Source organism: Stenella coeruleoalba (assembly GCF_951394435.1).
Source record: "Stenella coeruleoalba genome assembly, chromosome: 19".
NCBI lineage: Eukaryota > Metazoa > Chordata > Mammalia > Artiodactyla > Delphinidae > Stenella > Stenella coeruleoalba.
Window position 1 is genome coordinate 52,690,736 of NC_137165.1, and position 13,985 is coordinate 52,704,720.

At 55.5% G+C, this 13,985-nt stretch overlaps 1 protein-coding gene across 1 annotated transcript in view; it reads right to left on the minus strand.

Annotated features, from left to right (window-relative positions):
* The window catches only part of SEPTIN9 (septin 9), a 164,860-nt gene extending 156,601 nt beyond the window's left edge, over window positions 1-8,259 (minus strand). The window contains exon 1 of the mRNA XM_079905459.1: window positions 8,226-8,259. Within this exon, the coding sequence (XP_079761585.1) occupies window positions 8,226-8,244 (19 nt within the window). The 5' untranslated portion in view covers window positions 8,245-8,259. The remainder of the gene's footprint in view (window positions 1-8,225) is intronic.
* Window positions 8,260-13,985: the final 5,726 nt, after the last annotated feature.

A 13,985-nucleotide genomic window follows, 5' to 3' on the forward strand; every position in this document is an offset into this window, starting at 1 on the left:
CAGGAGAGGTGGCTGGTCACCTGGGGGCAGGTGGCCCATCGCCAAGACTAGAACATTCAGGCTGGCCCAAGGAAGCAAAGAGACACCTCCTAGGGTACCTGAGCATCCAGAAGGGGCCAAAGAAGAGAGGGAGAGAAGGAGAGGCAGGGCGGGGTGGGGGGAGCCCCTGGCATTACACACCAGTCAGAGAGAGAAATCACAGACCGTGGGCAACGGGCAGATCTTTTAAAGGACAAGCAAACCCTGGGACTTCTCAGTGGCTCTAAGCAGGCTGATAATCAGGGCAAATGGCGTTTTCTGTTCCTTAAACCTCTTAATAAAACGCTGTGTTAAGAACACTTATTTGGGGGGCTTCCCTGGTGGCGCAGTGGTTGAGAATCTGCCTGCTAACGGGTTCGAGTCCTGGTCTGGGAGGATCCCACATGCTGCGGAGCAACTAGGCCCGTGAGCCACAACTACTGAGCCTACGTGTCTGGAGCCTGTGCTCCGCAATAAGAGAGGCCGCGATAGTGAGAGGCCCGCGCACCGCGATGAAGAGTGGCCCCCGCTCGCCGCAACTAGAGAAAGCCCTCGCACAGAAACGAAGACCCAACACAGCAAAAATAAATAAATTAATAAACTCCTACCCCCAACATCTAAAAAAATAAATAAACAACATTGGCTGGAAAAAAAAAGAACACGTATCCAGCCAGCTCATGTCTCACAGCTATAAGCACGGCCACTGCAACACCTGCGGCTCAGCACGGCAGGCGCCCTCCGTCAGGGTCACGGGTGCACATCACCAAGGAGGGGCGCCAACGTCAGCAGAACGTTTAAGAGCTCTGGTGAGAGGATGGCTAAGTGAATTCGGGAACATCCTCTCTGAAGAGCCGTTCAAACTGTGATCAGGGAATCCACGTGTGAGATCTGATTTCAAGTGAAAACAGCAGAGTTAAAAACGATTTGTACAGGGCTTCCCTGGTGGCGCAGTGGTTGAGAGTCCGCCTGCCGATGCAGGGGACATGGGTTCGTGCCCCGGTCCAGAGCCTGTGCTCCGCAACGGGAGAGGCCACAACAGTGAGAGGCCCGCGTACCGCCAAAAAAAACAAAAAACGATGTGTACAGAGAATACGCACCTCTGTGAAAAAAAAACTTATACGCCTTTGATAGTTAAATCAAACGATGCGTCCTGTGCATGTGGAAACAAGTACTAAAGGGAACAGAAAAAGCAATGTTGTAACCGATGCGATTGGAGAATTTGTCCTTTTAATTTCCTGTTCACACTGTTTGGTAACGAGTAATGAACAAAGTGAACAACCAAATAAATAAAGGCAAAAGAGAAAGAAGAGATACATGGTGTATTTGAGAAAGCCTTCCTTTAAAAACTAAAGCACAGGCTTGGCGGCTAGAGTGTCAATCCCCAGCTACCAGGAAGGCGCTGCCACCAGGACGACCCACTCCCCGTTGCTGAGGGTCTGTTGACCACACCTCAGGCGCCTAACATTGACGAGAGATCCACCACCTCCTCCCCTCCAGTCCCATGCCGCCGCCACTGCGTGTACTCGTTTGCTTTTCCACCACCTGGTGTCCCCACGGTGTCTATACCGGGTCACCTCTGCACAAAAACCCACCACCTGTCCTTCAACACACACGTTGGACCCTGTAGCTAGAGTCAAAGTCACGTGCTCATTAGTGAGTTTTGCAAACCACCCTCCACAGCCCTCCAGGTGGATTAGCCTAGGCCTCAGGCTGGAAGATGACAGGGGCTGGATTTAACCCACTTCCAAGTGGCTTGGGTTACAGAAGCATTATTCTCCCGCTGGGCCCTGATCCTGGTGGAAACAGAAGGCACAGTCCGGGGAGGGCTGTGAAAGCCCCAGGATGCAGATCACATCAGATTGATCTGCAGGACAAGCCCGAGGCGGCCTGCCAGCTGCCCCTTCCCAGGTCTTCCTGGTAACCACGCTCGCTGGGAGTGATCCCCAGCCCGGGCAGACAGTCTCCACTGCTGCCCCGACACGCCTGGCCCGGCTGGGACAAGGGGCCCAGGCACGGCTCTCAGGGAGATCTAGGGTGGATGTGGCCAGCCCCCAGTTCCCAGGTGCAGCCTTGGGGTGCCCAGGGGGGCCCAGTCACAGCCAAGGCTTCACTGCATGCCCTTTAAGAGTCCGGGGAGAAGCAAGCCCTCCCCAGGAGCCAGAAAGAGGGTAAGGACCCCCCATCCCTCACCGGGAAAGGAAGACTCCTCCCTCAGCCCTGCCTCTGAAACACTGGGCCAGGGAGGGCGCTACTCCCCAGGGAGAGTGATCTGGCCCTTCTCGCCCCACCCAGCACTTCGAGGGGCCCCTGGGAAGCTGGGGTCCACACATGCAGGCCGGAGCGGCAGTTCAGGGTTCCTCTTCCCATCACAAAGCCAGCATCGCTCAGAGGATGACCGTGACTCTCATTCCTGCCAGAGGCAGCCTGGGCCAAGGGCCGCCCTGCGACCCGGGATCATCTTACTCTCCCCGCCGATGCCCCTTTTCCCGTCCCGGAGGCCTGCAGGCTGCCAGCAGTCACGCTTCGCAGAACCAGGTCAGATTAGGCCTGGAACAAAGCTCAGTTGTTGCAAGGCTTCCAAGAGGCCGCTGACAGCAGGACGCCTGGAGCCGCTTCGCCCGCTGTGGGCAGCGGCTCAATGCCCCCCTTCACGTGGGCTGCAAAGGGACCCAGGCCCAGGGCGGGCACAGGGAGATAAGACAGAGAGAATCTGGGCTGGGAGCAGAGTGCCACACTCAGCCCAGGAGACCCGAGGCCAGGCCACCCTTCCAGAGCAGTGCTGAGAGCCACCAGCATGCAGGAAGGACTCAGGGGCACCCGGCAGACACTTCTGGAATGAATGACTGAACCTGCAGGGAGACTCAAAACAGGCCAGGGACCTTGGGGAGATGGGCGCCCCCCAGCTCAACCTGGCTGCTGCAGCTTCTGGGCCCAGTTACAGCTGCCCAACAGGGAAGGGGCAGGGACAACCAGCCCAGCAGCCTCGGGGACACTTCAGTTCTCCCATCGAAGCTCAGTGCGCCATGGTCCCAGGCCTGACCGCAGTACCCCCGACCCCAGGGCCCTGTGCCCACCAGGACAGGCTTCCTTTGGTTAGTGCTTCTGGACCAGGCAACCTCTGGCAGCTGCCACTGGGACTCTCTGGCCGAGGTCTCTCCTGGAGCACAGTGGGGGCTGTGATCTTGTGCGCTGCACACCCACACAGGTCCGCAGGGGGCTTCACCCGGCCACTAGCACCCACCGGCCCCCCATAAATCCCCCAGCAATGCCTAGGGCCGGGGTGTCCCAAAGTAATAGCTTCAACAAGGGTGCAGGAGCTCAGCATGTCACCTCCCTCCCCACCCAACCGCTCACACCCCCCAGGCCTGGGGTCTCTCTCTCCAGCCCCCCTCCCCCCAAGGCCACCAGCTGGATCCGTCCAGGAACTGGCACTCACTTGTCGATCCAGGGCCGGGCCCTGCACTGCTGTTTGCTGAACGCTTCTTATCAAGTACATCTTAAGCAAACTTCAGAGCCCATGCAACGCGGCTCACGGACAAACAGCAGGGCGTACGGAAACGAGGTCCCACTCCCGGGCCCCATGCATGTGGGATGAGTCTCAGAGGAGGGCAGCCCCAAAAGCTGGGTGGAGGATAGGAAGTGCCTTTTTCCTGCTGTTGGGGTCCCTGGGGAGATGTCCTCTGCTGCTGACACCCACACGGGAGCTCCAGGCACGTGGCCAGCCCGCCCTTCCACCTGGACGTAAACTCCAGACCGCTGCTCCTGAGCAGCGAGCCGGTGTCCCTTCTGCACCTGTCCTGGCTTGAACTGGTCACCCGGGGGGGTTCCAGGAGGAAGGTGGGCTGTCTCAAACTCAGGCACGTTGCCAGGTGCGTAGCACTCAGTTCTCGGAACCCCTCTGGGCAGGCTGGGGATAGGCTGACGGGCAGGCGACTGTGGTCTGGGGTGAGCCGGAGCGCCGGGCAGACAGGAGCTGGCCTCCCTCCTCTGCAACAGGCCGGGAAGGATTCAGGCTCTGCCAGCTCCCCCAGAACTGGGGGATCTCGAGGTCCACGATCCTGGGCACGAGTCCAAGGGGGCCATGGACTGCCTGACACAGGTGGCTCTTCGTCTCCGCCCAGGTCCCTGCAGGAACCGGAGCAAGCAGGCTGGGGCATGAGGAGAGGGAGGCGGGCCAGCGGGAGGGGGCGCAGGGCGAGAAGGGGAAGGAACCGGCCTTCGCACACTCCCCTCCTCGCCCTCACCTGGGGCTAGCGCTCTGGGGACGTGCTCTCCTCTCCTTCCCAGAACTCAGCTCCCGGAGCGCCGGGCGGGGAAGGCCTGTCGCTGGCTAATCTGTCTCATCCACCTCCTCTGGGTGCAGCCTCCCGCCTTGCCCAGGCCTCTGAGTCGCTAGTGCAAGAGCTTTTTAACCTTTGGTGGGCCAGGTACCTCTTCGGGGATCTCCCGAAAGCCACCAAGCATCTCCCAGGTGCACACTGGTCTGATTCTACTCCCCATTTCTGTGGCTCGGGGGCCTCGGCTATAAGCGTCTGCGCCACTGAGAATTCCCAGGAGAGCCAGGGCCACTGAAAGGCAGGCTCCACGTGAGCTGGGATGCAACCAGAAGCCCCAAGCTCAGGACACCGGAGGGGTGCAGAGAGCAGCCCGCTCTGACACCAAGGGGCTGGGGGAGAGGCCACCCTCCTGGCCTCCAAACCAGCAAAGGCCCAGGGAGGGTGCCGGCAGCCCCCAGGCATCCTGGCAAAGGCGGTAACACGTCCTTCCAGCTGTTGATAAGGACAGTGAAGACAACAGCAGGAAGTTACGGATGGAGAGGCATTTTCAAGCCTTTTACGCAGCAATTCATTTCATCTTTACAACCAGTTGGCATCCGTCCCTGTTTAACAAATGAGGCAAAGGAGACACCCGAGATCAAGCACCTTGCCCCACATCGAGGAGGTACCAGCCTACGGTTGAATTCAGGAGCCCGTGCTATGAACCACTGGGCCACGCCGCTTGCAGCTCTGCCCCGCTGGAGCAGCAGGTGAGGCAGATCCAGGAGGAGCGCGGAGCAGAACTGGAGCTACCAGACAGAGCTCCCGCACACCCACCTGGCATCCCGCAGCCCCACTGGGCGTTCGCTCTGTTCCCCACCTAGAAGGGCCCTTTTTATTCTCCACCTTCTCAGAGCTGCTCACTCCTCAAGGCCCAGTTCAATCTTGCCTCCCCCTGAAACCTCCCACCTGGGCATTTGGAACCTGTACTGCTCGGGAGGGGGTTGGGGGGTGTGAACCAGCCGGGGGCCCCCCCTGCATCCTGCCTCCCCAATGAGAATGCAGCATCCCTGCAAGCAAGGACCACGTCTTTCCATCATCTTTGTACCGTCAAGGCCCTGGCCGCACAGGCCTGACACATAATGTGTATCCAGTGAATGTAGACCTAAGGCACTAGGGATCCCCTCAAACATTTTGAAAATTCCCCGCTTTTCAGAGACTCATGAGTGTTCAAGCCAGCTCTACCGAGAACATATTTGATTTATTTTGGAGCCCATGAACAGGTCCAGAAGCAATCATCCCACTCAACCCAGGTGAAAAGTAAAAGCCGTCCTGGTTGGCTGGCCTTGAATTTTTGACACTGGGAAATTTTCACAGTTTGCTGCTTTCCTTAATTTCATGGCATTGATGCTGCATAGGGGTCAGTCTGACTTTTGCAAAATGCCTCTCCTCGGAACCGGGCGGTGCGGGGCGGGGGGCACTAAGAGAACCGGAGCCCCTCAGAATGGGGCCAAGTGGCCACCCCGCCCCTGGGCCGGCCCCCTCCAGCCCGACCCCATACAACTGCAACAGAGTGACCAGCTCGCCTTGGACCATCGCCAGGAGGAGAACAAGCTGGAAGAGGTCCAAGCCCTTCCAGGCCCGTCCTCCAGGGCCCTGCCCCTTCAGGTAAACACTGGAGCCACGGAGGCTGCCTTTACAAGAGCTGATTCCTACCCACCCATGAACTCTACTTCTAACTACTGCAAAAACCTTCCTCTTCTTTTTTTTTTTTTTAATTTGCCAGGGCAGGAGGGGGCAGGCGTGGAGGAGAACAGACATTGAGCCTGCCCCAGGGGCCCTCTGGCATCTGTGTACGAGGGTCTCAAAGTCCCCCCAGGAAAAGGCCAAGTGAGCAGGAGGGGGGGCCCTGGTGGCCCCCACTGTCCAGACTGACCAGCAGGAGGCAAAGTTTGAGACCCAAAGGCAAGAGCCAGCTGGGGTCCCTGGGCCACACTGGGCTGCAGAACCCAGGGAAAGGGCCGCGTGGGGCAGTGATGCCCACAACCATCTCAAGTATTTGGAGCATGTTGGGGAGGGAGGCTGAGCACCAAACCCCAGCATATGCCACCTGGAAGCCCCCTCCTCCCCCACCATTACATCAACACTCCCACGCTCCTGAGACAGAGCTGTGAGCAGGGTGTCTGAGGGCCATGCTGTTTGCAACAGGGGGTGAAAGTTGAAATTCTATGCCACTGGCCCGGAAGGCCATTTTAGGGGAAGTTCTGAGTAACCCTCTTTGAGACGAGTTATTCTTTACTTGTTTTCCTTTCTGAATGTGGAAAGCAGGAGGAGACTGGAAAAAAATGACCCAAAGGAAGGGTCAAAAAATGACCCCCAAAATGGCCCAAATGACCTCTTCAGCTCCAACTAAGTACCATGACTCTGTCCTCTTATGAAGAAAAATTAATTCATGAGTCCTTGGCAGAAAACTTCATGTCCAAATAGATTAAGGGGAGGAACATGAGGAGAAATTTTGCAGGGTTAGCAGAAGAAGAGATGCTGTTTATAATTCGACAACTGAGGAAGACAAAAGATCCTGCCTGGATCCTTTGGGGCAAAAAATCACAAAGAAAAAAAGGGAAATAAAAAAGAACAGAGGGCTTCCCTGGTGGCACAGTGGTTAAGAATCTGCCTGCCAGTGCAGGGGACACGAGTTCAAGCCCTGGTCCGGGAAGATCCCACATGCCGCGGAGCAGCTAAGCCCGTGCGCCACAGCTACTGAACCTCCGCTCTGGAGCCCGCGAGCCACAACTCCTGAGGCTCACACGCCTAGAGCCCGTGCTCCGCAATGGGAGAGGCCATGGCAGTGAGAAGCCTGCACAGTGCAGCAAAGAGTAGCCCCCGCTGGCCACAACTAGAGAAAGCCCCAGCACAGCAACGAAGACCCAAGGTAGCCAAAAATAAATAAATAAACTAAACTAAAAAAAAAAAAGAACAGAGATCTGGATTACCCTTAACCTGCCCTTCAAGGCTCGTGGCCTCAGTTTACCCATCCATAGAATGGAACTTCAGAGTACCCAAGGGGAAAATGGTTACAAAGGATCCTGTGCACATGATAAGAACTGGTCAGGCCCCCTCCACCTATGTGAGGTCAGGCCAGCTAGTGGACCTAGGATGCCAGCACACCTGACGGCATCTTGATACCTAAAAGGTGAATCCGAGTTGCCAAGCTGGGGTGCAGCTGGATGGTCCCATTTGGCGAAGTTCCCGTTCTCCACTGGGTAGAGGAATAACAGGAGTTCACGGGAAGAAAGGATGCTGTGACCTGGACCACCAGTCCTGGAGGCTGACCCCAAGGAAATCCTCCACCCAGCCCCCACCCACGCACACTTACGCCCCGCGGAGGTTGCGGGGGGGGAGCGGGGGTGGACCACAAAACGCCTGCACCCTCGGCGCCTGTAAAGTCAGCAATTCCAGAGAAGGTGCAAGGGGGGAGGAGGGTGAACAGGAAGGCCGGCCGGCCCAGGGCAGCGGCTCCCACAGTGGCCCCTCCAGACACCTGAGCGAGTACTGGCCGACATACAGGGTCAGGAGACCCTCGGCCAAGGTCAGAATCGGGGCCCAACCGTGCAGGGGTCGGAGGTCTCGAGCACCCGGTCTCCCCCAGGCACCTGTGGTCTCGGACCAGCGCGCGGGCCCCGCTGCCTTGCAGCGGCGGCTTGGAGCAAAGGAGAAAGCCAAGTCCGTCGAGGGGTTCAATGCCTCCAGGACCCCGCGATCCCGATGCGGGGTGGAGCTGCGTCAACTGGCCGGCGCGAACGCCCCACATATCAAAATCTGCCCCGGGAGCCCGGAGCCCCGCGGTGTCCCCGCCTCGAGGACCCACTCGGCCACCCGCGACCGCCTCCGCTCAGGTGAGAGGGGCTCGCCCCGGGACACACCCCTCCCCAATCCGGGCGCGGCGCCCACCTGAGTACGACTTCCTCATGGTGCCGCCGTGGCTGCCGCTCCCAGGAAAGTGAGGCGGCGAGGCCGCGGGGCGCGGGCTCCCAGGTCGCAAATCCCGGGCCGGGAGAGGGAGGGATGGGGGCGGGGAGGACGGGCGGGCCTGCCCGGCCCCGGCCCCGCCCCGCCGCGCGGAGGTGAGCGCTGAGCCCCGCCCCGCGCAGCCCCATACCTGGCGGAGCCCCGCGGGCCGCGCCTCCCGACGCCCGGCCTGGAGAGGCAGCAGCCCTGAGCCCGGCCCTGCGCTCGACCCCGTTCGGCCCGGGCCAGTCCCCGCGGCCCCTGCACTGCAGCCGCGACGCAAGCGGTCCGAGGGTGGGGGTCGCCAAGGCGACAGCCTTCCTCAGCCGCCACACCCCCCTGGCGCGAATGGTTCCTTCCGGGGCGTCGCCGCCACTTTCTGGTCCGGAGTCCGGGCTGGGCGGGGCCGCGCCAGGTGGCAGCGGGAGGAGGGCGGAGGGAGCGGCCGCCGTGCCGGGCGGTAGCGCGCCGGCACACGCCCGGGGGTCGGAGCCCGGACGCCGGCTTAGTGGACCAGGGAAGGGCAGAGCAGGGCAGGCGAGGTACCATATCTGTCCCACTACTTTTCTGGTAATCAAGAGGGCCGACTGCACTGACTCCTTGAACTGGGGCCTCGGGTAACTCATCTGTAAAATGGGTGCGTTGGACCAGATGATAATTTCTGTTGCATCTGAGAAATATTGAGCACCTCCCCTGCACAGGGTACTGTGCGCGCTCAGGGCCTCGACCTAGGAGAGCAGATACAAGGACACGCGTCTTTACAGCCCGGGTAATATAAGCAGTGAGGAGAGTGTGCGTTCCTGAGCAAAAATTGTACAGAAGAATTCTGTCTGCCTTTGTACCCTAAATAAATTTTCCATAATAAAACGACTTTTTTTAATGTAGAGGAAAAAGTGATGAATTTTGTCTAGAGGGTGTTGTCAGAGTCTTACTGAGGTGATTCAAAACAAGGTTTTAAAGAATGAGCAGGAATTTGCCAGGAAGCCAAGGTGATGGGGAGGCGGGCCGTTCCTGGCAGAGGGAAGGGTGTGGCCGAGCCAGAGGCGCGTAGTATCCCAGAACCTGCGGAGAGAGATACGCAGGGGCAGCGAGTCTCCTAGATGAACAAAGGGGTCGGGGAGCGCCGCAAACTGTCAGCAAGGGCGCAACGCTGCCTTCTGCCCGACAATCCAAAGAGTGTACAGGAGACCGAAAGTAGACTTAACGTCACCAAAGCACCCTCTTCCCTTTTCTTTCTCCTTTACTTTCCTTGGGGGTCTAAGCAGCATTTTCCTTTCCTGCCAGAGAGTAGAAAACCTGTATAAATAAGAACTGAGGCACATGTGGTTACGTCAGATTGTCTGTCTCTCCTATTACCCTTCCTAAGAAATCTGTCCAGGACTTCCCTAGTGGTCCAATGGGTAAGACTCCGCACTCCCAATGCAGGGGGCCCAGGTTGGATCCCTGGTCGGGGAACTAGATCCCACATGCATGCCACAACTAAGAGGTCCGCATGCCTCAACTAAGGGTCCGAATGACGCAACTAAGAGCCCGCGTGCTGCAGCAAAGATCCCACGAGCGGCAACTGACCCGGCATAGCAAAAATAAATATAAATAAATAAATAAATAAAATGATCTCCTTTAAAAAAAGGAAATCTGTCCAGCCACAGACCTGCAGAGGGAGCAGCCCAGCCACGTGACCTCCTCTAACCCCTGCTAGAGCTGATTGGACCAGAGTGGACACTGGACTCCACCTGGGCCAACCTCCAACTCCTTATCTGGGACCTGGGGAAGAGGTGAAGGGAGGAGAGCAGCCACAGGCCTGCGGAGCAGAGATGAACTGTGAACAGCTGTCCTTGGATTCTGGGATATCCACACTCACACACACCCCCCCAAGCGCTGCTCGTACCAGCTCCCGCAAATTTCGCTCTGGCCAAGCCAGAAGGCTGAGCTCTGTCCTCATTCTGGCCAGTAGGCATGGTGATAGCAGCCCCATACTGATGCCTGAGCTTCCCAAGGCCCAACTACCTCTCAAGAATCTGTCTAACGGGATGAACCGGTTTGCAGGGCAGAATTAGAGACTCAGATGTAGAGAACAAACGCATGGACACCAAGGGGGGAAAGTGGTCAGTGGGGGTGGTGGGGGGATGGGGGGGTGGGAGGATGAATTGGGAGATTGGGCTTGACATATGTACACTAATATGTATGAAATAGATAACTAATAAGAACTTGCTGTATAAAAAAATAAAAATAAAATAAAATCCAAAAAACTAATTTTTTTTTTTTTTTTGCGATACGCGGGCCTCTCACTGTTGTGGCCTCTCCCGCTGCAGAGCACAGGCTCCGGACACTCAGGCCCAGCGGCCATGGCTCACAGGCCCAGCCACTCCGCGGCACGTGGGATCCTCTGGACCAGGGCACGAACCCGTGTCCCCTGCACCGGCAGGCGGACTCCCAACCACTGCGCCACCAGGGAAGCCCTAAAAAACTAATTAATTTTAAAAAAGGAATCTGTCTAATGGGCACGTTAGGGGTTGGTTGTTTCACTTAGCTCAAGTCAAAGGTGCTCTGGTACACTTCCATCCTCTGAGTAGATGGATCCTGGAGTCATGGAGGACCCTTGGGTGTCCTCTGTGTTTGGTTGGCCTCTCAATGCTAGCATTTCTGCCTGTGAGTCGTAATTCACAAGTACCTGGGCACCCAGGAATCAAGACACCTGTGTTGTAGTAATATTGCACGTAAAAAACTGCCAAAAATCTGAAGGAAAGACAAGAGAGAGGGAGGGAAGGAGGGGGAATGAGTGCTTTTTCAGGATGCATGAAGGTAAATTGTTTAAGCACGAAATTTTAATTTTATGGACAACCCTGTAAACTGTATGATGTAATCACTTGCCTCAATGAGTAGAGTATACCAAATGTTAGTGACCCTTCTTCTCGTGGCTCAAGATCATTTTTATTTTTTACACATTAAAAAAAATATATTTATTTTATTGGACTTCCCTAGTGGCGCAGTGGTTAAGAATCCACCTGCCAATGCAGGGGACACGGGTTCGAGCCCTGGTACGGGAAGATCCCACGTGCTACGGAGCAACTAAGCCCATGTGCCACAACTACTGAGCCCGCGTGCTACAACTACTGAAGCCCATGCGCCTAGAGCCCATGCTCTGCAACAAAGACAAGCCACCGCAATGAGAAGCCCGCACACAGCAACAAAGAGTAGCCCCGGCTCACCACAACTAGAGAAAGCCTGTGCGCAGCAACGAAGACCCAATGCAGCCAAAAATAAATAAATTTTTTAAAAAATTTTATTTTATTTATTTATTTAGGCTGCACTGGGTCTTAGTTGCGGCATATGGGATCTTTAGTTGTGGCATGTATGTAGGATCTAATTCCCCAACCAGGGATCGAACATGGGCCCCTGGCATTGGGAGTGCGGTGTCTTAGCCACTGGACCACCAGGGAAGTCCCAATATCATCTTAAATGACATGTTTAACCATTACAGACTCACATACTACTATGTTGCTCCTTCACTAAGTGTCCCGAGGCTACCATGCTATCCAATTTTTAAAATTGTTTTTCAACATTCAGCTCCCTCACCTACTGTGTGATTTGTGACAAGTCATGTAGTTTCTCCGTCTCCATTTCCACTCCTATAAACAGGGATTACAATCCCTTACACAGTTTGCAAGGCGGATGTAATGATTAGGAAAGTGATGTATATTAAGTGCCTTGCTGTGCTGCTGTCGCTCAGACCGTGTGGCATCGGCTGTGAGACTGCGAGGTGGGCAGAAGCCTGATTGTCTTGGAGGAAGTTGGCGAGAGCTTGAAGAGAAGCAAAGAGAAAGCTATTGGACGTGGGAAGAAAGGAAACCTTCATAATTTGGTGGCAGAAAGTTTAGCACAACTGTTGCCTGCAGTAGCACAGAAAATAGACACCAAGTGTATGCAGCAAACCTGATGATCTAGCTAAGAGGGTTTCCAGGCAGAATGTTGAAGGCACCGTAATAAAATTGAAAAGGAGGGGGATGAGCTAAAAGCAAAATTCCAAGTGGCATTAGGAGAGAATGCAAAGGACCAGGACAGTCTTTTCAGCCAGCAAAGGAGTCTCAAAGTCAAGGGCTTCAGAACAAAGAAGTCCAAATGGGACTAGAAGATCCTTTGTTGAGACTTCAGAGAAAAATGTCGAGATGCCTCATAAACGCTTTCACAAAGGCTCTCTGAGGATCTTCAGAGCACACCTTGCAGTAGATTCTAAACTCTCAGGGGGATCCACCTGCTGCGTCCTCATGTGAGGGTAGAGAGGGCTTAATGCAAAAAGTTTTGTGGTGCTGAGCGGAAGAAGCCAATCTGAAAAGGCTATAGACTGTATGATTCCAGCTATATGACATTCTGAAAGAGGCAAAACTATAGACAGTTATCAGTGGTTGCCAAGGGGTGGGGGGAGGTGGGGGAGTGAAGAGGTGGAGAGCAGGGATATTTAGGGCCGTGTAACTACTCTGTATGACACTGTAATGGTGGATACATGACATGAAACATTTGCCCAAACCCACAGGATGTACAAGACCAAGAGTGAACCCTGATGTAAACTACGGACTTTAGATAGTAACCAAGTCTCAATATTGGCTCATCAATTGTAACAAATATGACACACTAATGCAACATGTTCATAAGAGGGGAGATGACAAGGGGCCGGTGCATATGGGAACTCTCTGACTCTCCATAAACCTAAAACTGCTTTTTTCTTTTTTTTTTGGCTGTACCGCGAGGCATGTGGGATTTTAGTTCCCCAACCAGGGATCGAACCTGGGGCCCCACAGTGAAGGCACCAAGTCCTAAATACTGGACCGCCAGGGAAGTCCTAAAACTGCTCTTAAAAAAGTCTATTTAAAAAAACGAAAAAGGTTTGTGGGTAAGGTTTTTATCTCATAGAATGGATTTTAAATGAACGCATAGGCACCCCCCAGGTTTTGAGAGGAATTAATTAGGTTCTTGGACTCAGGACAGGACAAAATGAAAAAGAGGCTTTTGGACTCGAACTATTCGAGGAAGGAAGCAGGCTGGGAAAGCCGTTTGGTTGCAAACTCCATTTTCTTATGAAAAAGGAAGTATGACTCAGAGGCAGAGCCGAGGCAGGGGGAACAACCCCCGGGGTGAAGGCCTTGAAGGCCGCGCCCCTCACCCAGCACCCATCTGCACTGATTCACAGGACTAGATCCTGCGTCTCGGGTCTGAGCACGCAAACCACGGTGGGTGAGACTTTCGGGGTCTTGGAGTCGAGTCAGCGTATTCTGCACGTGGGAGAGATGTGAGCTGTTGTGGCCGAGGGCGGGCTGCTTTCCCTAAACAGTCCCAACAATATCTCCCACCCGTCCTCCTCCCCCACACGTGAGCTTGGCATGCTTCTCTGTGTTCCCTCCCTTTGAATCCGGGAGGGCTTTTTGTTTGATTGTAACCCTTGAACTTGGAGCCCTGAGCCACTCCGTAAGGGTCTGATCACCCAGAGACCTCCGTATCGCAAGGAAGCCAGGGCACTGCGGTGTATTAGTTATCTATTGCCACATAACAAGTTAGCACAAACCTAGTGGCTTAAAACGACACACACTTATCGTCGCACAGTTTCTGTGGTCAGGAATCCGGGGACAACTTAGCTGGGTTATCAGCTTCAGAGTATCTCACAGGCTACAGCCGAGGTATTGGCGGAGGCTGGGTCTCATCTGAAGGCTC